The sequence below is a fragment of the Periplaneta americana genome, chromosome 7, assembly GCF_040183065.1.
Source record: "Periplaneta americana isolate PAMFEO1 chromosome 7, P.americana_PAMFEO1_priV1, whole genome shotgun sequence".
Lineage (NCBI taxonomy): Eukaryota > Metazoa > Arthropoda > Insecta > Blattodea > Blattidae > Periplaneta > Periplaneta americana.
In genome coordinates this window covers 106,695,713-106,721,442 of record NC_091123.1, presented here as the reverse complement: position 1 = coordinate 106,721,442, position 25,730 = coordinate 106,695,713, and the positions used below count along the sequence as shown (strand labels likewise).

Here is a 25,730-nt window from a genome sequence, read left to right as displayed (position 1 = left end):
TCAACGAAACTGGTTTACAATTTTAAATCAGTATCCCCTTTTAATCTTCTCAATGGTGGGTCAAGAGTGTAATTTTCTGGACCGTCGAACCAGAGGACTATTGCCAACAGTCAAAAGTGTTGTGTAATCTTCTCTTGCTCATGCAGAATATTGTATGCACCTCCAGAAAGCCTATATCATCATGCAGGGTGTTATTTTCGCTTGTACAAAGGTGCTCCTATTAGTAGTCTGAGGTACCTATTCTGGATAGTTTGATTCTATCGATTTAAGTGTAAGAATAATTCCATATATAACAGCCATATTGTCATATTGGCCTGATAAAAGAGAAGTATACAATTACAAGATGTTTGTATTATACAGACAATGATTTATGGGATCTCTGTTTCTGCTGGTGGTTACGATGTCTGGCTCTCCCTCCCCCAGTATAAGTGTAACTGTCAAGATACCTTGAGATTTAGAATGTGGTCAATATCTAATAAATGTCAGGGTTACCATATTATTTTAACGAAATGTAGAAGACAATGGTTCAAAATGTAGGACATTACACCAAAATGTATGACAGTGTAGAGTAATGTAGGAAAATTTAAAATCAAAATCTAAAATGCAACTAAAATATATACAGGGTCCAGCAGAAAGTATGACAAATTTTAAATCTTAATAAATAATAAAATATTAGCACAACATTACACAAAGAAACATATAAATAACGACAAAGTCTGGGAGAATTGCATCGGAACAGACTAACTTATTTTTTGTAAACAATATCCTTCAAATAGCTTCATTACAATTGAGACATTCTCTTACCCTGAAAAATACACAATTCATGGAATTCCATAGTTCTTCCTGGGACACAGCGGTGATCTCTTCTCGAATTCTTCTTTTTAGAATTTCTGTTGTAGCTGGTAGAGTCAAATACACTCTGTTCTTCAGAGTGCCCCATAGATAAAAATCAGGAACAGTAAGGTCAGGAGATCTTGGAGGCCATGATAAGTCTATAAATCGAGAGATTATTCTCCTGGAAACATATCGTGTAGAACATTAATGGAAATCCAGGAAGTATGGGACATTGCTCCACTTGTTGGAATCACATATTCCGAATTCTTAAACGGCGCATTTCAGGAACGACAAAATTGGTGAGCATTCTGAAGTTACGCCAGTAAGGAACACGATACTCATCTCGTACTGTACCTGTTAAACACCACTTAGTGACCCACTGCACTATGGCATTACGGCATTGGAATTGGTAATGAAATCTTTGTTACATTTCTGCAATAGAGTTATTCTGTGAAAACAGACTGACACAAACAACATACTTCTGAATCGTCCAATGTTCCATTCTTGACTGTGCGATTGACTCTAAACCAATTCCTTTCGAGCTTGAAAACTGGTGGACGTAGTAAAATTTAAAATCAATTACATTACACCAATTTGAAATGTCAGTACTTTCTGCTGGAGCCATTACATCATTATATCTTAAAATATTGAAACACTCAAAGAATAATAACTATCAATGAACTTTACCAATTATTCTTCTTTCAAAACTAATATTACTGGTATGTAAAACATCAGGCTTCTTTGAAATATAATCATGAATGTCTGCATAACTGAAGTTTTTAAAATTTAGTCTCGTGTTAAAATAATAACATGTCAGATTTAATTATAAAAAATCTCGTTATGAATATTTCAATAAATCGTAGTAATACAATAGTCTATGTGGCTCTATTAATAAAAATTATTTTATAGGCTTTGTAATAGGATCACAGGACAAATAAGGCACTGTGCTTTATGTTCATTTATCTCTGCTGTAAACACATATATACTTCTTCGCTAAAGCAACAGTGAATTTATATTTTCTTTTCAGCATCTTGGTGCATGTGTTACAAATCAACCACTACTCATAAGTTTCGTGCTTCAGCACCCTGCAATGGCCAAAAAGCATGAACCATTGCAGTGTTTGTATTGCTGTCCACTCCAGCACAATTCAGAGGGCCATTGCACTGCTGCAACATCTTCTGTCCACTGCTATGAAGCAAAGACTATTGAATGACTATAATCTTTGATTATAAGTATGTTGCTGTGGTTGAGTTGTGGCTAATTCCGTTCTTTCCCGAGTCACTAATCCATTTTAAAACTAATGAATGTTTGTTTCTCAAAATGTAGGACATTCAAAATTTTTCAGAAAGTCCTCCTGGACACTCGGCACAAGGTTAAAATGCAGGGCAGTCCAGAATTTTCCAGACATCTGGTAACCCTACCTAGATGCCATTTCAACAGTACCTTTGCTGAGCATTACAATGTCATCAGCAAAATCAGCTAGTGTACTGATCATACACTGGGGGAAAAAGCAATATAAAAAATAATTATATAAAGGCCCTCACACACTGCCTTGAGGAACGCCTGAGGGAATGATATAATTGATTGCATTGTTCCATATTTAAGAGAAAGTGAAACTTTCTCAAAAGATTTTTCTCTAGCAAGGAAGAAACAAAAGAAATTTTTCTTTTAAGTATCAAGGGCATCTGCTTTGTAATAACGTTGTTGCAAGCATGAATGATGTAATTGAAATTCAAACCACACAGCAGGCAATATATTTTCGTCTACTGATCTTAACAGTTGTCAATAGCAAATGCTGAAATATTTCGGAAAAGAGAGTCGAAGTGATTGGTCTATAGCTCTTAGGGTCACTTTTAATTTTACCAGTTTTTGGAATCAGTCACAATAACATGTATCCACTTTTATGGAAAATAAGTTAAGGATTGCATTATATATGTGTTATAGTCTGAGGCACCGATTTTGGCAGATGACCTCGATGACATTTCCAGTAGGCGAGCCAGTATTGTTTGTGTAAGCTGCGAGAATGAGATGCGATAACATTCTGAGTCATTCATATTTTCATAACAGGAGCTCATATCAATTATCCTTATTATGACACACATCACGGTACAGTCTTACTCAAAGAATACCTTTAATAAATGTAAATGACTTCCGTTCGCAATGATTTTACAATACGTCTCCTACATTTTCTAAATTAAATTAATTCTTAATTAAAAGCAAAAAGCATTGCATTGCGCATATATATATATATATATATATATATATATATAATCCTACCCTTACCAGATCGATATGCAAGATTTGTCCAGTAATAATCTAGGGATCTTCTACTGGTGATACGACAATTCAAGTTAATAAAATTACGATTCTTAATAATCAAAATATAATTTGGTTAATTGGGTAAAATTGCATGCTGCGGAAGTTAGATTTATATAAGAGTATAATAAATAGGATTGTAATGGATATTACAAGGGCAATAATTTCTTCACACGCACATTGTGAATAGAACAGAGAAGAAAGCATTTTAAAATATTCGAAATCATACAAAATATCGGAGAAACCAATTTTCCCTGCACAAATTGCACCAATTGAAAAACATAATTACCATTCACAATACATACTGTACTTTATGGATTCTAAAAAGTTATTTATTAATGTAGAGGTATTGGCTGATGACTATACTCAATTCCAGCACAACATTCATTCAGAATATGTAGAAATTACACTTTGGATTTTACTAAATGTATAGGCCTACTATCAAAAGGTGTTACATACCCCCTTAAATACTGTACATGTGTTACCTGTGCGATCTCCGATGTTTAATTTTTTAAAATATAATTCATAGTACTGAAACTGCCATATTGAATTCGCACAAATTGTATTATTCGTAATTTTCGTCTCGAAAACCCCTAAGATATCTAATTTAATTTTTCACCCATTTTTGTCCCACTCCACCACTTTAGGGACAAAGTCGGACTAAATAATACCTTATTCGTATTCTGTGATCGCAAAGATCCCCAGATATCGACTTTCATCGAGATCGGATGACATGAGATTTCTCACTCCCTTCTGCCTTTTCATCAGTACCTTAGGATATGGTATTTAAAAAATCTAAGAATGCTTAACCAATATTGTAGAGAGTAACCTTCATTTTAAATTTTACGTCTCTAGTTAAATATAGTTTAGTGAATTTTTAAAATCGTCGACTTCTTTCTCTCTCGTCTCTGCTCGGGAGTAAAAAAGCTGAACTTATTTCAAGGCAGTAGCCTTCATGAAATTGAATTTTTTTACTTTCCTTATACATTTCAGAAACAATTCTGAGAGATGAGATGAATAATCTAACCCAATTTTATGAGTGAATCTTTGTTTTAAATTTAAAGGCTGCACGTCTGCTGGTTAAAAAAAAAAATAAATCGGTATAATTATTTTGATCATTACTGCCTCCCATTTTCCATCCCTTAATGTTCGTATTTCGTAAAACTCAGTCTTATCTATTGACTAAGGATTAACATATTTCCATATACATATATTTCCATATATATAACAGATTATATTTCCGTTTCGTACAATATTCTGGTCACGAGATATAATCATATACTTTGTCTCTTTGGGATTTACTACCAAACCTATCGCTTTATTTGCTTCAAGTAAAATTTCCGTGTTTTCCCTAATCGTTTGTGGAGTTTTTCCTAACATATTTACGTCATCCGCATAGACAAGCAGCTGATGTAACCCGTTCAATTCCAAACCCTCTCTGTTATCCTGAACTTTCCTTAAAGCATTTTCTAGAGCGAAGTTAAAAAGTAAAGGTGATAGTGCATCTCCTTGCTTTAGCCCGCAGTGAATTGGAAAAGCATCAGATAGAAACTGGCCTATACGGACTCTGCTGTAAGTTTCATTGAGACACATTTTAATTAATCGAACAAGTTTCTTGGGAATACCAAAGACACATATAGACTACTGTATTATTTGTTTAGTTTTTGGAGGTGACTGTCCAGAGTGCACAAATGCTCAGGCGTGCATGTTTACTCTTATGTCCTACCCATTCCACTGCGACAAAGATAACAACTGATCTTGCAGCGGGGAAAGAACTCGCTCTCCAGATCACAGTAAGAAAATCCATCTGCCAAAATCCCTGGCGCGACCTGTAACTGTACTAATGTGTTCCTTGTAAAGTTTTAATAAAGGCTAAACTGTCACGTCTGGAAGACTTCTTTCTTGGACATCTTTTAATTACCGGTACACTTTAGATTTGAGCAGGTGTGAAGAATTCTCCCTTAAAGGGGACAAGTAAAGTTGGCGAACAGATTTTTTAACTTACTTGTTAAATCAGATGTTAATGCTAGAATTTAATTTAAACTGAAAGTATAATCACTTTAAAAAATATTTACTTCTCTTCGAGAGATTAAAACCATTTACTACAAACATTTAATAGCAGAGGCCTACAGGACTCTTTTGTTACTTATTTTTTCTTTGTAAGGGATCTTCTTCAGTATTCCTGGTTTTTGATTTGAAATATCTAGCTTTTAATTCAGCTTTAAGTTCCTTTCAATACAGCTCTAAGTTCCTTGGTCGCTGTTGCACAGTAATTAGTTTTATGAAGTGAGTACTAGTTTATTCCCACAATTACACTGTGATTTAATTTGATAAGTTTATTAATATGAAGCAATACTTGATTCTAAGTATATTCTTTTTATTTTGTGTTCAGAATTGTATCCACAAGCTAGATTTCCATTGTTATTGTAGCTATGTGCGACCATCAGCCTTCACCTTCATTGTCTTTTTCATATTTCATAAAACTAAGTAAAGACAGCTTGAGATATAAAAGCCACACGTAACTTTTAAACAGATTTCAATATAAGAGTACTAAAAGTAAGCTTTTACTCTAAACACATATCATTTTCTGCCTATGTAATTTACTTCTCAAGTCAGCTCATCAGAACTTGATAAAAATTAAATCACTGTTTATTTTCATTTGAGGTGTCAGAAAGTAGTAACATCATATGAGCTGCTTTACATACACAGTACTTACAGTAGTTTTCTTGTATAACTAACCTGTTTATTGTGTTGCATAATTCCAAGGCAAGGAAAGACCCAGGCACAAGAAGCTGGAAGAATCTCACTGTCAGCAAATCCTAGCCACTGGATCACCTGGGCTTTTTCCAGATCTGACTGGCCACGGAGTTGATTATTAGCCACTGAAACATTTTATTTACTTTTGTTGAAGAGTATTTCTGATAGAATTAACCAAGTTTTACACATCTTGTAAGTACATATGCAATTATATCTTTACAAAATTTCAGCTCTATTTCATCATCATCACCATCACCACCACCCTTCTCCTCCTCAAGTGCTAGACCATACAGCCTGTTAAGTTTAGTATTTTCTATACATCTTCTGAGGAAGCCACTGAGCCACTAGGATAGTATTTCAAGATAACCAATAAATATTGTGTATTAGACATGTTATCACCATGAGCTCTCCAGTTATTTTGGTAGCTTGCAATGTAGTCCAATACAGTCTCTAAAACTTACAAAATTTCCTCATTTCTCTTCTTAAATTTTGTGATCCCACTGTTCATCCCGTAAAACGCATTTTGCACACTGCAATTCTCTTGGTGTTAGACTTTTTGAGAGTCCATGCTTCACTGTTTTTAACATTTAAATTCCTACAATTTAAACTTTAGGTTCACGATGGTAATCTAGTTTCGAATTTTGACGTACGTAAGTAGATTTTGCAGGTTACTCCAGTTTTCCCTTCTCGTATTCCACCATTCATCATGCAGTGCTATGCAATTAGTCTCTCATGGTGCACCGAGGGCAATGAATTCAGTGGCAAAAACTACAACTCCCTGGCATATCACTCATAGATGGAGGTATTTAGGTGAACACCCAGTAGCTGCCAGTGGATTAATAAAAAAGGATTTTTATATTGAAATATAATAATAATAATAATAATAATAATAATAATAATAATCACAACAATAATAATCTTAGCATTTCTCTCAAATAAGTTGCACCTCCAATGATCAAGCCATCTCTTGAAGTCATCCTATATGTTGTTTTTCATCAATTCTTTGCAGCATTACCTAAGAAAGACTGTACACACTCAATTTTGAAACTATTGTTCAGGACTCGTGAAAACAAAAAGATGCATGAACTCTACACATTCACAAACATAATATCCGAATGCAATTCAGGTCTCCAGCACATTAGCCAGACACATTACCCCTGTCACAAAGCAGCAGGATTAAAAAAAAGAGCTCAATCTTTTAGATTACGAAACTCGTTCATGTTATAATAATATACATATTCCACACACAGTAAAAATATATTAATTTTTTATACTTTAACATTTAATTTTATCATGATTCACAAAATTGACAAGTATATAAACATTATTTAATATTTACTATTTCAGCTCTATTCTGAAAATACAAATATAAAGTATTTGTGTGTAATGCTAAATATTTTATTTATATTAAGTTTACATTACAATTTATTACATTTGTGAAATGGCTAACTTGCGAAAGGTTATAAATGATGCAATATTTACTTGACTATAGGACTCCCCCTAGTCTATAGTATTCCTCTTAATTCTTGAGAGTCAAAATACAACATTTTTGGAAATTGATGAATTCCTTAACACCATCAACCTACATCTAGCAAAAATTGCCCGTCTTTAACTTCTGTGACATGCGAAAGCACAGCAATAATGGTAAAACCTATGCCTTCCTGGTTCTAAACTTGTTTCTCCCCTTCCACCCACTCACTTGCCTTTCTTCATGCATCAAGTCTTTATCTTACCTATCTTAGATGCGTACTGTGAAAACTTAAAAATAAGTACCAGTAATCGCAGGATGAGTTTTACGGCCTCTTTTAAATTAGATGCTGTCGAGTTTGCAATGCATCAAAATAAAATAGCTTATTTTTTAACCTTTCTCCTTTCCCAAATCAATTGATTTTATGAAGTTCGTAATTTATTTTGCAACGCTGTATCAACATCTCAGGTTATTTAGCATCTGAATGAAATGAAGGTGATAATGCCAGTGAAATGAGTCCCAGGTCCAGCACCAATAGTTACCCAACATTTGCTCATACTGGGTTGAGGGAAAACCCTGTAAAAAACCTCAATCAAGTAACTTGCCCCAACCGGGATTGAAACTCCGGCCACCTGGTTTCGCTGCCAGATGCGCTGTTACTCCAGAGGTGTGAACCACACCTATAGGACCCTCTCCCAAATTCGAAAGTAAAAAGTAGAGAAAAAAAAGGGGGGCGGTCCTATAGCTGAGTAAATACAGTAATACTGAGTAAATAATGAAGCCCCTATTTGTAATTACTAGAAATCATGTTATTATTTGATTTATTTTTTAAGTTTTCCTATAGTACAAGACGTGTGAATGGAGGAGAAAGTTGTTTGGGACAGGACCATACACCAAGCAGGTTCTGAGTGTAGGAGGTAGTGAAGTAGGGGTTCGCCAAACCCATCAATTTCTTCTGCCTATAGATAGCAGACAAATTATTTTGTTTAAATACACCCCCTATAAAAGGGTAGTTTCTCTTATACAATCGTAATCAAAGTTTGTACACAAAAATATATTTTATCTGTAAATTCTGTTCAACGTTTCATAAAAAATCTGTTGGATACAAAAGAAGTTATTAATTTTGTACTAATGCACCCCTCGTAAAGGAATAATTCCTCTTGTATAAATGTAATCAGACTTTGTACACAAAAAAAACAGTACATTACCTGTAACTATTGTATGAAGTTTAAAAAAAATATGTTAGATACAAGAGAGGTTATTAATTTTGTCCCGCTGTATTTTAATTCTGACCCACTGTGCAGTGGCAGGTAAGGCCCTGCTATCACCATTGCTAAGGTTGTATCTAAGTGCACTTAAGAGTAGTGGTAGTTAGTTGTGGCTGTGGTGGTGATAGCTGCAGCAAAATTGTCTCATGACTACGAGGTGCACTCCAAAAGTAATGGATACAAAAAAAATATCAAAATTTATTTGCACACAGATGTCTGATACACACTTCTCTACATAGTCTCCTCCTTTGTCTAAGCACAGTTACCAGCATTCAAACCACTTTTCATAACATGTTTTGTAGTATTCTTTAGGTAGCTGTTTTAGATACTGGTAAACTGCAGAACTCATTCTTGCTCTCGATGAAAATTACCTCCCACAAAGACCAAGTTCAGCATGTAAAACAACCAGAAATCACTGGGAGCAAGGTCAGGTGTCTCTGTGTCGTAATACCATGCTCAAGGAGAAATTCTGTGACAACAGTGCCCTGTGGAGGAGGGGGAGGGGGCGTTGTCTTGATGCAAAATGAAATTTCCCACCAATTCAGGTTGTTTTTCTGCAATTGCAGGAAAGAGTTTGATCTTCAGGATGTCTTTGTAATGTTCACCAATGATTGTCATGCCCTTTGGGAGAGAATAATCCCTTTCTAGTCCCAAAAGACGAGTAGAGGATTTTCTCAGCTGAGGCATCAATTTTGAATTTTTTGGGAGGTGGTAAGTTTCTGGATCGGATTGAACAGAGGGATCCATGTCTCATCCATAGTGATCACCTTGTCAAGAAAATATGGATCTGAGTGGTGTCTTGTCAACATCTCTTCAGTGTTTTCTTTTTTTTCATCATCCAGCATCTTTGACACTCACTTTCACCATTTTCAAGTTCTTTTTAATGATTCTCATCACTGTTCCATTGGTTAAGTCTGTACAAACGCAAATTTCCTCAACAGTCATGGCGGTCATCCAGAATGAGTTTTTAATATGTTTCCTGTTCTCATCAGTGCAGGAGGAAGATGGTCCCCCTGCTTGTGGCAGATCACTGATGGACACGCTCCCCTTTTTAAACTTTTCCATCCATCTATTCACATTGCTATAATTCATAGCATTATCCCCCACACACCAAGACAAGTTCATATGAATATTAATGCAGCTTTCACCTCGTGCACAAAAAATTGAATGACTACACACTGTTCCGTCACTCAAAGAAATGTTTACTATACCTAAATGCACTCATAGAAACGGACTGACTGGCATACCTGCCGCTAGCAAAAGCTTTGACCTTCATCTCCCGACTATCACTTTGTGGCTTCCCCACATGTACCTCGTACATTCAAAGACAATGAGACTGTAGAGTATGGCAATAATGATGAAATAATGGAATGATAAGAAAAATGCTACCAATCCTCTCCTAAAAAGCAAAGCCTTGTTCCCCAATGTGAAGATAACTTCAGTTCATTGACATAACAATGAGACTTACATAAATGTAATACAGAATTACTGTGTCTGTATTTATGTGGAAAGATATGACAATTCTACACAAATTAACATTATTCAGGAATTTGCTTGACAATTAACTCCACCTCTCTTTTTAGCCACAGATTTTTCACCAATCAACTTTCCGAGTTTGTATTTTCAATCGAGTTTAACATTTCAATTTGTACGACTATTTTGATAGGTAACACTTAGCTATGTATATATTATGCAACATCTGGCCTCTATTCTACTAACCTTGGGTAAGAGTCTACACTTCGCACACGCATCACAAGATGTCACACGATTTCACCCATTTGAAGTTTTCGAGTTGCAAAAGGAAATCCCTTTTGACCTTTTCAACTCCACCAAATGCTTATTGCTAGTAAGTTCCTGAGACGGCATTTTTCAATTGTGTATTGTAGACGGAGCCCAGATTTATATGCACTATAAGCTAAAAATGGTACTATATTTGGGTAGGTGTGATGTACATTACAGTTGAAAAGCATGGTTCACAATGTTAGGAAGTTTAAATCTTAAAGAGTCTTTGGCCCTGTTTCTTCAACCTTTGTTAAATTATAACTGTGTTATTCCATTTTAACTGTAAACTTAACAGTTGAAGCATTTCTTCAACTACTGTTAGTACTAACAGGCTGTTAAAACCTATGTTAATTTAACAGCCCAATTTCATGCAGTTAAATCATTTAACACTCTGTTAGCATAGAAGTATCCAATATGTCTGGTGTGTTAGATGCTGAACTTCTATAAGTTGGATTATTTAGAAAATGATATCCATGAATACATGAACAGAGGGGATGATTTCAGTGATTTGATAGAACAGAAGTTCATACAAAGGTATAGGCTATTTTCTGCCAACCCTCACTTTTGGCTTTCAACTTAAATCCGTTTATTCTGATTAATTGGTTTATACTGCGAAATAATTTCCAGCAGAAAATTTCTTTCAATTGAAGAGAAATTAGTCCCACGATTTCTTTTTGTTCCAGCATTTTCCATTTCATAACAGCAATACCAATACGCCGCTCCACGCTATTGTGATACAGATGAGGAAAGAATCAGAAATCAAACCTGAGAGAATAGAAAGACTTCTATCTTCTCTGAATCAAACAACGGAAACAAGTGAGAATCGCAATTGTCAGAGTTCAGAAAACAGAATTGAGCCTAGGCCTATACTTGGTTATAGGTTATGGTTAAACTCTAGAATCTCTGGTCCTAACAGAGAGTTAACAAACAGAATGTTAAAATGTGAAGTTGAAGAAACGCAATATTTTTAACAGCAATTCATACTTTTAACTTACAGTTAATTAATGCTATGTTAGGTGCATTTTAACAAAAGTTGAAGAAACCAGGCATTTATCTAAAGGAGACAAGTAGTCATCTGTTGAACTGTGCGCTAACACATTACATGTGCAAATTATCTTTACAGTAGTTATTTCGTGTGCATCAGCTGTATTATTTTTACAAAGAAATACAAGCTGTGGATTGGGGAGGAAGCCATTTTCATTTCCAGTGTAAAAACCAAAGTGAAATGTGGATCATGAGATGTAGATGGCTTCAGTCCTGCCAAGAAAACTTGCCGTTTTCACTGTCGTATCTTGTCATGCTTTCTTGACGGTAGTTCCAGTGTTAACCCACAATTCATCAGCATACAACATGGGTCTGCTTACACTTCTATATTTCTTTATTGTGACCAGATAGTCATGATGCAACATCACTAAGTTCGCTGTCTTTATCATTATGGCTCTGTTTTTCCTTTTTGCACATTCAAAACCTATTTTATTTAACACATAAAGCGTATTCCTCTTAAAATTTGGAAGAGCAGGATCTTGGTTAATAGCACTCAAAATTTAATTTAGAGTTGGAACCTAATTTCTAAAATAAAATTTGTGAACTTTTCGTCATACACAACTTCTGATAAGTCATCATACTTCACTTTCCTGCTATTAGAACGCAATCCTTCACTGTCTTTTTTGGTAGGTGTCACCAGAGAGCCCTGTGCACTTTCACTCACAATCCAGTTCACGTTTTTATACTCATTGTCATATTTAAAATAATTGAAAACATATTATAATTTAACATTCTTTGCTTCTGAGCACATTACCACTTTTTTGCTAACAGATGCACACACTTACATTCCTTAAAGAAACAGATGATAGAACAGTGCTTCACAATATTTCGATCAACACTGTACTGCTCTGAACACTATTGCTACAATGGAGCTGTGGCTGTTACTCTTTATACTTCACTACTTCCTTGAGTTTTAACATACAAAGATACACTAATTTAGAGGAAATTAGATTGATAACGTTGACATTCCCATACAATACAAACTATTTCAGAAACTTTCCAATTCAAAATAGCCATGTTGTGACTCTGGTTTTGTAAAAAAGAAATATCTGCACAAGGGTAAGAGGAGATTAAACGAATAAAGACTCCTGCATCATTCTTAACCTCGGTTGGCTAATATAACATTTTCAGATTCAATAAACAATATTTTATTAAAAATCTTCTGTGGAAACTAGGAAAAGGGACAAACTGACCCTGATATGATATTTCACATGTCGAGCAAAGAGACTTCAGTAGTAGCAATTAAATTATTTTGAAAAATAATTCAACATAGGCCTATTACTTACTTATGGCTTTTAAGGAACCTGGAGGTTCATTGCCGTTCTTACATAAACCCCACATCGGTCCCTATCCTAAGCAAGATTAATCCAGTCTTTACCATCATATCCTACTGCCCTCAAATCCATTTTAATATTATCCTCCCATCTACGTCTTGGCCTCCCCAAAGGTCTTTCCCCCCCCCCCCCCCAGCCTACCAACTGACACTCTATATGCATTTCTGGATTCAACCATACGTGCTACATGCCCTACCCATCTTAAACGTCTGGATTTAATGTTCCTAATTATGTCAGGTGAAGAATACAATGTGTGCAGTTCTGCATTGTGTAACTTTCTCCATTCTCCTGCAACTTCATCACTCTTAGCCTCTAATATTTTCCTAAGTACCTTATTCTCAAACACCTTTAACCTCTGTTCCTCTCACAAAGTAAGAGTCCAAGTTTCACAACCATACAGAAAAAATGGTAATACAGTATAACTATTTTATAAATTCAAAGTTTCAGCTTTTTTGAAAGCAGACTGTATGACAAAAATTTCTCAACCGAATAATAATAATAATAATAATAATAATAATAATAATAATAATAATAATAATAATAACAACACAGGCCAAAACGAGTATAATATAAACTTATAAAACAATACGAAGAGTAGTTACATCATTCTCCCTAGAATAAAACATGTTTGGAAAAAGAAATTCTTATTATGTACACATAGTGTTTTTGAAGTTTGAAGTACTTATGTTACGTAAATATATTTAAAACAGTTATAATGTAACTTGTTCTGTGTATTTTCTTGTTAAGCCATTAAGATTGAGTACCTCAAATTATTGACAAAAGTATATATAGCAATTGACTTATTGGAACATCAACATGAATTGTAAATTACTTTAAAGTTGCTTGTCATTCAGATGAAACATTTATGGACTGTAACAGTCAACATGGCATGAATTAGCTGGCTGCTGTATTCTCAAGATAAGGAAAAGCATCACATTAAAGATCTGAAAAAAATTCAGCGAATCTAAACATTCCAATTTATCTTGAATAGAATTCAATTGTAAGTTCTAGTGACTTGAATTCGGACAAGACCTTCACTATAAAGTAAGAAACATACCAAAGTAATGACAGCAAAGAAGAATTAACAAGTTAAACTGAATTATTAGAAATTAAACATTAATAAATCTTACCATAATATGCAATAGCATTGCTTTCGGTTAGGTATTGGCCATCTGCTGTTTCAAATGCTGGAACCTGCAAGTATAAGATTAACACACAATCTATTACAGTGCTCAAAGAAATTGTTCCATATTGTTTTATTGCAAACTTATAAAATACCAGTTTGCTCAAAAAATTATTGTACAGTATATTAGTTCACTGTAAACTAATGAAGAAATATGCATTATCATTTTTAACACAAAAATAAATTTGCACATTCTTCGTAAGTTTGCAAAAAAAAAATAAATAAATAAATAAATAAATAATAAGCAACAATTTCTTTGAGCACTACATTTTCGATAATGTAACTAATGTTTGACAATTATTAATGATGTTCAATTCAGTATTATAATTGAACACCTGGCATTTGTCAATTATTTTCCCTTTCTTCGTTACAAAACATACACATAGAAAATTTGTATGATTGCCTTTGGTGGAAAGGTTTGTTCTACATATCTCTATAACATTGTGCTTAAATACTAACAAATTAAATAGTTTGAATATAGAATCTACTTAAGATATTGATATAATATTACAACAAAAAACAGTTTTACACCATGACTTTAAATGTCGAAATACCCTTATAAATAAAATGTCATTTGTTTATGGTCGTGGTTACTGCTTGCTGTAAGCAAAGAAACAGCTTCTCACGTCTCTAGTAAAGCACGAGGAATGCATATGGCCAGAGTCTGGCATCCAACTAGCAGTTTTTCCCTCCGTCCACCAGGAGCACACAGAAAGGCAGAGATGTTTTGTTCATTATTGTTAGGCATGAATGGAAGTGTTTATATTACTGAGTTAAGGATCTATGTGGCAAGGCCGTCTTCACTTGTCTTGCCGTGACAAAGGCAAATGACGAATTCAGTATCTACTGGTTGGGCCAAACATGCAAGTAGAAGAGTTCAAAAATATACATTACAGAACAGTCAGAAGTCACTTCTTTGCTTGCAATTAGTGTAATATGCTTGTCACTATATCAGAGCTTCGAGGGTTAAAATTCTATCAAGGACAAAAGATTTTACATTTACAATGGCCACAGAATATCTCTGAATCCGAAGAACAATTTTGATTCCTCAAAGAGGATTTGCAGGAGGGAGGGACAGGTGTGGCGACATTATATGTATGAAAACAAATCCTTCAAACTTCTGAAATTAAAAACATCCGCTGTCTCTGCCAAACTAAATTAATCTCACTGAGATAGGGAAGCAATACAGCAGTGAGTAGTCAATGTTTTCTGGTTTTCAGTTTTAACATACATGCATAATAATCCACATTACAGAGTAATTTGTTCCTATGTATCTCGACCTCCTTTTTCTGTGACATAGACCAGGCACAGAGATATTTTGCATTTACTGTAAGTATCTTATATGCCCATAAAGATTGAGAAAAAAGAGAGATGGTAATTTCTGAATCAAGTTTCCTGTCTGAAATGGAAGTAGGTACAATATTTGAAACTATTGTACTCCGTGATGCCAGAATCGGTAACATGTAAATTAGAACCTAGCATTGTTACAAAGATTCTGATAACTTCCATAATGTAATGGAGTGAAGATGTGGAAGGCAATGAAACAAAGAGCACCAAAAAAAAGTACGTGAGAGCTTAGTTCCCACTCCTATTTTAATCTAATCTAAATATAAACGATCTACCAACATTTAAAATGAACAGAGGATATCCTGCAACTGACTAGGGTTATGAGTCATTTGTTATATATGAGACTTCTGTAACACGTGTAAGTATTGTGCTCTTCAAACTATGTCAGAAATATTGTGTATTTTACTAATGTACTCAAAGCATTAATCCATAGTAGTTATAACAGAAAAGACGAGGGAAATAGAGGGAGCGAAGTTGTGACTTCTGTCAATTATAGCATGTAACAGATGGTAGTAAATAAATCAGAATACTAAAAGTCCATCATATGCACTAGGCCAAATTAAAATAGAATAAAAACATTACCTACTGAAAAGAAATTAAGTAATTATTTGCTTCTGTGTCAAATTGAATGTTGGCAGACACCATCGAGGATCAGTGACAGGTTAAGTTTGGTTTGTTTAGGTTTTTGTTTCTCTTTGCATACCGTGCGTTACTTTAAAGCAAGATGTAAAGCGCTGCAGCAAGACTGTTCTTTTATTACATTTGCTTCACCGTCGCTGCAGCAGCGCTGTAGCAACCATGCAGCAAATCAAAACTTCACTTTACAAGTTTGCTGCACGATCCATCATGGCGGAATGCTTGTTTTGGTCTTTTGCAACGTTCATTATTGTTAAAATCGTCTAGTAATAATAATTCCATGTCATTAGCATGGAAGTCGAAACTATTTAACATGTTCGGTTCTTTTAGGGTTAAATTTATTACTGCAGTAATAGAAGCCAATATTAATTTCCACCATTTTGCAGTCAGCCGACCTAATTGCGTCTTTTTTTGGACCCTCATTTTGCTGCAGCAAAGACATGAAGCGCTTTACTGAAGAGCTTTAAAAAAAAACGCACGGATATTATACTTTTTTTTGGTAGGCATATTACCAAAAACTTAAATCAAACCTAACCTGTCACTGATCCTCAGTGATGTCCGCCATACTGACCAACGTTCAATTTGGCACAGTAGAAAATAATTGCCAGAAATTATACGTAGCCATTATATGCCTTTATCAACAAGTTTTAATAAACCGTGTATTTAATATGAATGGATTATCTATTTGACACATAAGTCTGATCTGATTATGAACCAACATTACACATTAAAAATCACGCGATAAACAAGACACAAGGCCAATGTCATCTATAAGATAAAGAATAAATATGGGTAGGAGGAATATTCCCCATAACTATGGAAAAGAACTGAATCTATAGAGTGGACAAAACGAAATCCCTCAGCAGTTCAAGGAAACCAGTTGTAAGTCCCTATACGCTGTCAGGTTTATGGCTCTGTTTACCCTCGTTTCTACTCCTCGGCTGTGGAGCAACTCATTTTTATTTGCAATACTTTAACGTGAATTCTTCGCAGAGAAATTGTCTCCAAAAATTCCATCGTCATTCTCCAGATTTATTTTTGTCTCAGAGAAGATAGCAATATACAACAAACTCGTAAAAAATTCAACGAGATAGGCTCGGGTTCAAAATAAGAAGTCTCAAGTGGATAAACTGGTCTCAAACGAGGAAAAATTATGCGAAATAGGTTTTTGCTTAAAACAAAGCCCTCAAAAATCTTATAGCCGCTTAGCTCAGCTGGTAGAGGTGTCTAAAATCTCAATTCAACACACCACTAAATTGAAGTTCGTACAAATCTCATGTAGTGCATCAGCTTTTGCTACCAGATGAAGTGGCTAGGATAAAGGAAATCATGTGACAAGAAATAAGGAACATAACTCAAAATTACCTACAGAAAGCATCTGGGAACGTGCTGTAGAGACGTGAATCATGCTTGCATGTAGGTCATCATTTCTAGCATTGCACAGTGGGCCAGAATCGACTCAAAATGGGACAAAATTATTTTATGTCTCTATTGTTTTCTTGGATGCATAAAATTAATAGTTATTCAATAGTTTTCACTTTTTCTTTAAGTTAAAAGCACTTTCACAACATAATAATTTTTTATTCAATATCTGATTCCTCATCATTACATTTTCATTACCAACATTTTCTTCATGAATAGCACTTTCTTCTTCTTCCTCACTAGAGTCTTTCATTAGCTGTAATCCTTCCTTCCACAAGGCAGTTTTGTGTTTTTTATGTGACTTTCTGATATGTGAAATGAGAGGATCGGAAGATATGAGGAGGTTGTTGACTAAATCTGTCATTGTATTTTTACGAGAACTTTTCCTTGTGTGGGGCTCTCGATATATTATTTGAATATCTTTATTATGAGCCTCCTGAGTCTCCTCAGATAACTGTGCAATTGGAAGCAGAGCTGAGTTAATAATCTGAGACCCTTGGATGAGAATTTTGTGCACGCTAGCTGGGAGGTTAAACTAGGGATACTTCTGAATGAACAATTTTGCATTTTCTAGCGCATATTGATTGAAAGAATCAATTTTAATGTCTCTTCCACTAGAAATTACTCGAAGAACAACTGCAAAACGTATAATTAAGTCTCTATCTATTCCGGTTATGGATATGTTAATTCGGGATTTGAGAAGAGTCTTCTAGGAGTATTCCCGTTGTTTGAGGTTCCATTCTCTCCTGGTTTAGGTTTGTCCACAAGAAGTCCCATCTCATTTGGAAACTGACTCTGAATTTCTTCCTTTCTCCTTTTCATAAATTCGTCTGGCTGTATGATCTAACAGACTCTGTAAGTTCACTTCTGCACTTATTTCTGTCACAGTAATATCACATGGATAGCAATGGAGCTTGCTTCTCAAACTTCATTGTACGCTGGATATAAATCTACATTTCTACATTTTGCTTGTAGTCTCAATAAAGTGTACTGGTACTTAGATAATTTCATATCCATTATGAGAGCTAAAATGTCATCACCACTATATTTTGCAACATTTTTGCAGGAACCACTATGCTCATATGCAGTTGGAATTTTTGCCGCACAGGTTGGTGTACTTACAGCATTTTCCATTAGTTTAGCTGCTCCTGTTTACCAGAAGCCTTCAGACTTATCTGAGTAGCAAGCGCAAGCGCAGCAGGATCAGCAGCTTCTCTGAGATGTTCAGTTTTCCTTCTCTTGGTCTTAGAAGATTCAGAGAACAATTTTCTTGGATGACCAGAATGACTATACAACTATGAACATCCAGCCACATGTTCAACATGAAATTTATTACATGGGAGCAGCTTAAATTCTTGATCCAATGAACTGCCATATTTTTCTTCCTATTTATTTTTCATTCTGTAGCAATTCTGCTATCTTTTATTCAAATTACTGCAGAATGAACTTTTTTTTCTTTAGTTATGAAGAAAAATCTTGTAGACAATTTTCACGTAATCCTAATTATGAAATAACAAACTCATGAACAGCTGTCTTCTCATTATTATTTTGTAGCAGAGCTTCCATGATTTCATTGTAAAAAACAGCGGTCATCTGGAATAGTAATTAATAATACTGTACGTAGGTATCTGAATTTTCGCACATTAAACAGAAAAGTGCAAGTAGCTGCAGCTGAATATGACTTTTCTGCAATCTATAGGGTCTGTTTAAACCATCGACACAAAAGTTTTCGTAACATCGAGTGACACGCACTTTATAACCCTCTTTAAATATTGAAAACTAAAATATATTAAATTTAAGAGGCATGATGGGGCCGATAAGCTAATTACTATAAATGGCAATTAAAATTTATTACATGTGCCGTCTATGCTTATCCTTATTTAACAAATATATTGGTTATACAATATTTTGTTACATAATATATCTATTTAAATGTTTTCGGCTCTATGGAGCCATCATCAGAAACAAGTAAGCCCATATGTATGGTGTAAGTACACTATATGTTGCCGTACAAGTAAACTCAATTAATATTAAAAATTAAAATGACATGTTTCTATGTAAAATCAATAATTGTATGGCAGAAATTACAATATAAATACAAGGTGGCTCTATGGGCTGTAATAAAGTATTACAATTGCTGATGATAAAATTAACTAAATACTTTAAAATTGTTAAGATCAGAATTAATAGTCGTCCAGTTTGATGGTTATGTAGCTTTCCATATTTGGTAGGAGCTGGGGCAACAGCTGTGGGGAAGAAAGTATCAAATGTAATACCTATACTCAAAAATTTTTCAATGATGCTCGTTACCAGAACAAAGTATATACATACCTCAATGCTATTAATGCCAAGATCTTAATAAATCACATGAATCTATTACAGAACATCTCGTGTAGAGATTTTATATATACGTAAGCGCACGGAACAGTTGTTTATTAGTTAAAAGTTTGAACTATTAATTATTAAGAGGGCAAATTTATACAAAATTAATAAGAGAAAACGTAAATGACTGTGTCTTAGATTAAAACTGTGTGAACTGTAACTTACTATGATGAATGAGGATGTGTTCTTGAGTTCACTGGAGGCAGAAAGCAACTGGTCGGTGCGCTCCGTGTACAAAAAATTACGTAAACTATGTCACAGCTGATGGTGGAAGGGGGGGAGAATAGTGGTAGGTTGAAAACCCATCACGTGTACTGTGTGCGTTCAGATTGAATAACGGATTATATAAATTTGGAATGTGCTCATTTAAGAGAGGAATACCTAATTTTAATGCCCGGGCTATATGAAAATCTTCTGCTGCAGTGATATGCGTGCAATTATTTAAAGGGAGAATTACACGTAATGTTTAATTGATATTGGTTAATTCGTGGCCAGTCTCAATAAGGTGGGTCGTGAATTTAGATTTTCTCCTGTTGTATTTGAAATCTGCGACATGTTCATTGAATCTGGTTTTAAAATTCCTACGAGTTTGTCCTATGTATTTGTGAGGGCAATTTTTGCACTGTAGCATATATATCCCCCTGTTCTGATGCTTGTCGATTACGTTAATTTTATTGGGTAAAATATTATTGAGTTTATTACTTGTTCGGAACACTAGTTCAATGCCATGTTTTTTAAAAAGGTTATTAAGTTGGTTGGAAACTAACAAAGTATGTCATAGGAACTCGTTTTTTAGGTGTAGTTGGTTCAATGGCTGAAAATGTAGTGTGTTGGTTTTGTAGCAACTTGTTTTTCCATTTTTGAAACAGCTTATTTATTTCTTGTTTATTAAAGCCATTGGATCTTGCTAATTCTGTAATATAAGTGAGCTCTTTGTCGAATCGTTTTTTACTTAAAGGCACCATTAATAGTCTATCAATGAGGTAACTTATCTGAATTTGCTGAGTTTGTGTGTCTCGGGGTGATTAGATTCTTTATTTATGGTATGATTTGTGGAGGTAGGTTTTCTAAAAATGTCAAAATTTATCTTGGAATTCATTACAAATATGTGCAAATCTAAAAAGTTTATAGATCGATTTATGGCTTGTTCGGAAGTGAAGCTTATGTTTGAGTGTAGGTGATTGAAAGCGTTGGTAATGCTGTCGCTAATATTTGTATCGTTCTCGTATACGAGTAACGTATCGTCTACATATCTAACATAAGCTATAATATTAAACTTACTTGAAAGGGCAGGGACATTATTGTTCTCCAAATTTTGCAAAGGCCTAGCGATGGGCGATCCAGTTTCTGGCTTATTAGCTGAAATTTTTTTGGTAAAGTTTCCAACCAACTTAATAACCTTTTTAAAAAACATGGCATTGAACTAGCGTTCCGAACACGTAATAAACTCAATAATATTTTACCCAATAAAATTAACGTAATCGACAAGCATCAGAACAGGGGGATATATATGCTACAGTGCAAAAATTGCCCTCACAAATACAAAGGACAAACTCGTAGGAATTTTAAAACCAGATTCAATGAACATGTCGCAGATTTCAAATACAACAGGAGAAAATCTAAATTCACGATCCACCTTATTGAGAATGGCCACGAATTAACCAATATCAATTAAACATTACGTGTAATTCTCCCTTTAAATAATTGCGCGCATATCACTGCAGCAGAAGATTTTCATATAGCCCGGGCATTAAAATTAGGTATTCCTCTCTTAAATGAGCACATTCCAAATTTATATAATCCGTTATTCAATCTGAACGCACACAGTACACGTGATGGGTTTCCAACCTACCACTATTCTCCCCCCCTTCCACCATCAGCTGTGACATAGTTTACCAGCTCCTACCAAATATGGAAAGCTACATAACCATCAAACTGGACGACTATTAATTCTGACCTTAACAACAATTTTAAAGTATTTAGTTAATTTTATCATCAGCAATTGTAATACTTTATTACGGCCCATAGAGCCACCTTGTATTTATATTGTAATTTCTGCCATACAATTATTGATTTTACATAGAAACATGTCATTTTAATTTTTAATATTAATTGAGTTTACTTGTACGGCAACATATAGTGTACTCACACCATACATATGGGCTTATTTGTTTCTGATGATGGCTCCATAGAGCCGAAAACGTTTAAATAGATATATTATGTAACAAAATATTGTATAACCAATATATTTGTTAAATAAGGATAAGCATAGATGGCACATGTAATAAATTTTGTCATTTATAAAATATATTAGCTTCAATTGCATCCCTCCGAGTTATCACAAATATTTACACTCTACATAAACCAATTCAAAATTACATGTAATCCTAATAAAACCTACCCTTTGTTCTAACATTCTCCAGCCATTGTTATTTCTTTATTCACGAATATGACCACGGACTGACTGATGCGCTATCGCCTGGTTACAATAGCTCTCTTTCAAGGCTGTAGCCATAGTTGTTAAAACATGTTATCGATGATACATAATGAATTTAGTGCTCACCAGGATCCCTACTATGAGTATACGCTGTCAAAAGTATTGTGAAAAAAGTTCATTTTTTATTCAGTCTGGCCCACTGTGCATTGGCTAAATCGCAAAGAACAGAATGCCAGTAGGGGAAGTTATCCCCACTCTCACCACTCGGCAGCTTGCTCGCCACATGGCAGCTGCTCTTTCTCTCTCTCTCTCTCTACTGTCTGCCCCATGCCCCAGTGGCTCATTGTCTGCAACTGCCCACTTCGTTTCCTTTTATCGGGACCCACCACATTAAAATGAAAGTGCATTTTATCAAGACCCACCACATTAAAATGAAAGTGCATTTTATCAGGACCCACCACATTAAAATAAAATGCGCATTCGACACTCACGTATTTAGCTTAACACACACACCTACTTAGCATAAAACAACACTCACCTGTTAACACAGCATTTCTATAATACATTATGGTAGTCTCCATTGAACATAAGTAGATTCATTTTCTCTCTTTTCAGCAAGTCGTCTCGGTAGCCGAGTGGTATAAAGCGTTACCTAAAACCATGAGTGCATTTTGTTTCATTGGCAAATTCGACAGTTCGAATACTAGCGACAGCAAAGTAATAATAATAATAAAAATAAAAAAAGATTGAGCAAGGAAGAGAGAGAATGGGTGGCTAGGGGGAGAGGGGGAGAAAGGGGGAGGGAAGGAGAGAGAGAGAGAGGACGAAGTTCTACTTTTGATTGGTAGATGCCGCTTTCACTTTTCCAGTTCCACTTTTGTCTTCTAGATGTCACCAGTGAGCTAGTAGGGGAAAAGTGGAAGGGGTGGTGGGCAGAGCTTCTACGTTTTGGTCTTTGCGATTTTCCCCTAGCATTTGCATCTACCAAACAAAAATAGAACTCAGTCCTGTCCACCTTCTTCTTTCTCTCTCTCTCTTTTTCTTACGACTTTGCTGACGCTAGTATTCGAGCTGTCGAACTTACCAATGGAACGCACACATGGTATTTGTTCACGCTTTAGACCACTCTGTTACCGAGACGACTTGCCAAAGAAGGAAAAATGAATCTACTTATGTTCAATGAGGTCTACCATAATGTATTGTAGAAATGTTATGTGTGACATTGCACATGTCTTTGGATGTATTTTACAGTATTACGTTCACAGGTGAGTGTTGTTTTACGTCAAATACGTGAGTGTCGAATGCACATTTCATTTGCAGGCAATGACCCACTGGGGCGGGGGGCAGACAGAGACCAGCTATCATGCAGCGAACGAGCTGCCGAGCGGCGAGAGTGGGGATAACTTCCCCTACTGGAGTTCTGTTCTTTGCGATTAATCTGTAAAGAGAATCCACTTTTCCCCTACTAGCTCACCAGACACTCTAGTGGACAAAAGTGAAACTTAAAATGTGAAAGTGGCATCTACCAAACAAAAGCGGAACTCACAGTCCTGTCCCCCTTCTTCTCTCTCTTCCTAGCTCTATCTCTCTCTTTTCTTCTTATGACTTTGCTGACGCTAGTATTCGATCTGCCGAACTTGCCAATGGAATGCACACATGGTATTTGTTCATGCTTTAGTCCACTCGGTTACCAAGACAACTTGCCAAAGAAGGGAAAATGAGTCTACTTATGTTCAACGAGGTCTACCATAATGCTTACAGGTTAGTGGGATTTAAAAAGGGCGCCGTCAGCTACTATGGCGATTTGGGCACTTTCTACCATAATATATTGTAGAAATGTAATGTGTGACGTTGCACATGTCTTTGGATGTATTTTACAGTGTTACGTTCACAGGTTAGTGTTGTTTTATGCTAAATACTTGAGTGTCGAATGCAAATTTCATTTTGGCAGGCAGTTGTAGGTGTATGTTAAGCCAACTTACATGAGTATGGAATGCACATTTCATTTTGGCGGGCAGTTGTAGGTATGTGTTAAGCTAAATACGTGAGTATCGAATGCACATTTCATTTTGGCGGGCAGTGAGCCACGGGGGCGGGGGCAGACAGAGAACGTATGCCGTGTGGCGAACAAGCTACCGAGCAGCGAGGGTGGGGATAATTTCCCCTACTGACGTTCTTTGCGATTTATCCGGGTAATTTACTAGGAGACGTCAATGACATCGAAGATCAGTGACAAGTTAGGTTTAGTTTGTTGAGATTTTTGGTAGGCATACCAAAAGCCTGAACAAACCAAAGTTAACCTTTCACTGATTATCAACTTATTTTTCCACATATAATTATGTGTATTTGTAGTTATACCATCCCTCGATTTCGTTTCATCATGATACAACGCAACACAGATGAGACGTGATCGAAGATTCACTAGGAATCCATTACAACCATGGTTAAATGGCATTGTCATTCTCACGAATAAGATCGTACATAAACTACTCAGTGTTATGAACGTAAACTGGGTATATAGAATACTTCATTATTATGGTAATGCACAGAAAGGATTTCATTAAACAATCGTGATAAATGCAGAAACTATATAATATTACCGCAAATAGATGCCGGGACAAAAGGTACAAGTATTCTATATCAATAGGTGCATAAAACAATGAATTAAAATGAATACTTTTTAAAATCTGCATTACTACTAATGAAAAATCAAAAAGGAAAGTTGCCACTTCATTATCCAACCAAAACTACTTAATTACTTTGTTATAACACCAAATTACTTAAATTGGGAATGTTTGTAAAACTAACAGTTACCATACCACTGCTTGCCGGTTTCACAGAATGTTGTAAAACCACGCCGTTTCAATTATGTAACACCATTTCCTCGTGATAAAATGGTCCTACGTTTCTATACAAACGAAAATGATAATTCATACGAATGTAAAATAGACATAAAACACGTAAAGTATCGTAAAATTTAAAGGGGCCATGTTGAACTCCATATGCAAAGCACATGCTCAATTTGCCAAGTTGACATAAAATTTACACCGTAAGTACCACAAAAACTACAATTAAAATCTGTTCACTCACATTACCTTTCCCAAAGGAAACTTCTTCAAGAAGGCTTCAGTTTTATTAGTTTCTCCGAACACAAATCCAGGTGCAATTTTCACGTTGCCTCCAGAATACTGAGCAGCAATGAGAGTTTTATAGGCCCGAAAATTTTCCGGATATGTATACAATGTCTGCAAAGAAATAAACCAAGAACATATATAATAACATTCTGTACAACTAAATAAAATTTATTAATATTTATTTCTTTGAGATGGCACAAATTGACAGCGATAAATTCCCAGCAATTATATCTTACTCCAGACGCCATTGTAGCGGATTACGGAAAAGGAAGTCCTTATTTACATGATGTCCAAAGTATGAGAAAAATGTTAAGTCTAAGACATCTAGCGATAATTCCTTGTACCAAATGCAGAACACCAACATGCCACGAGATCTATGGACGAAG

The 25,730-nt window shown here is 35.2% G+C and overlaps 1 protein-coding gene across 1 annotated transcript in view; it reads right to left on the bottom strand.

The window, feature by feature from the left end:
• eEF1gamma (elongation factor 1-gamma) overlaps nucleotides 1-25,716 on the bottom strand; it is a 54,310-nt gene extending 28,594 nt beyond the window's left edge. Inside the window, exons 1-4 of the mRNA XM_069831144.1 lie at nucleotides 25,581-25,716; nucleotides 25,306-25,455; nucleotides 13,934-13,997; nucleotides 5,890-6,032 (exon numbers count right to left, since the gene is read on the bottom strand). Of these exons, the coding sequence (XP_069687245.1) occupies nucleotides 5,890-6,032; nucleotides 13,934-13,997; nucleotides 25,306-25,455; nucleotides 25,581-25,592 (369 nt within the window). The 5' untranslated portion in view covers nucleotides 25,593-25,716. The remainder of the gene's footprint in view (nucleotides 1-5,889; nucleotides 6,033-13,933; nucleotides 13,998-25,305; nucleotides 25,456-25,580) is intronic.
• Between the last annotated feature and the right edge of the window lie 14 nt (nucleotides 25,717-25,730).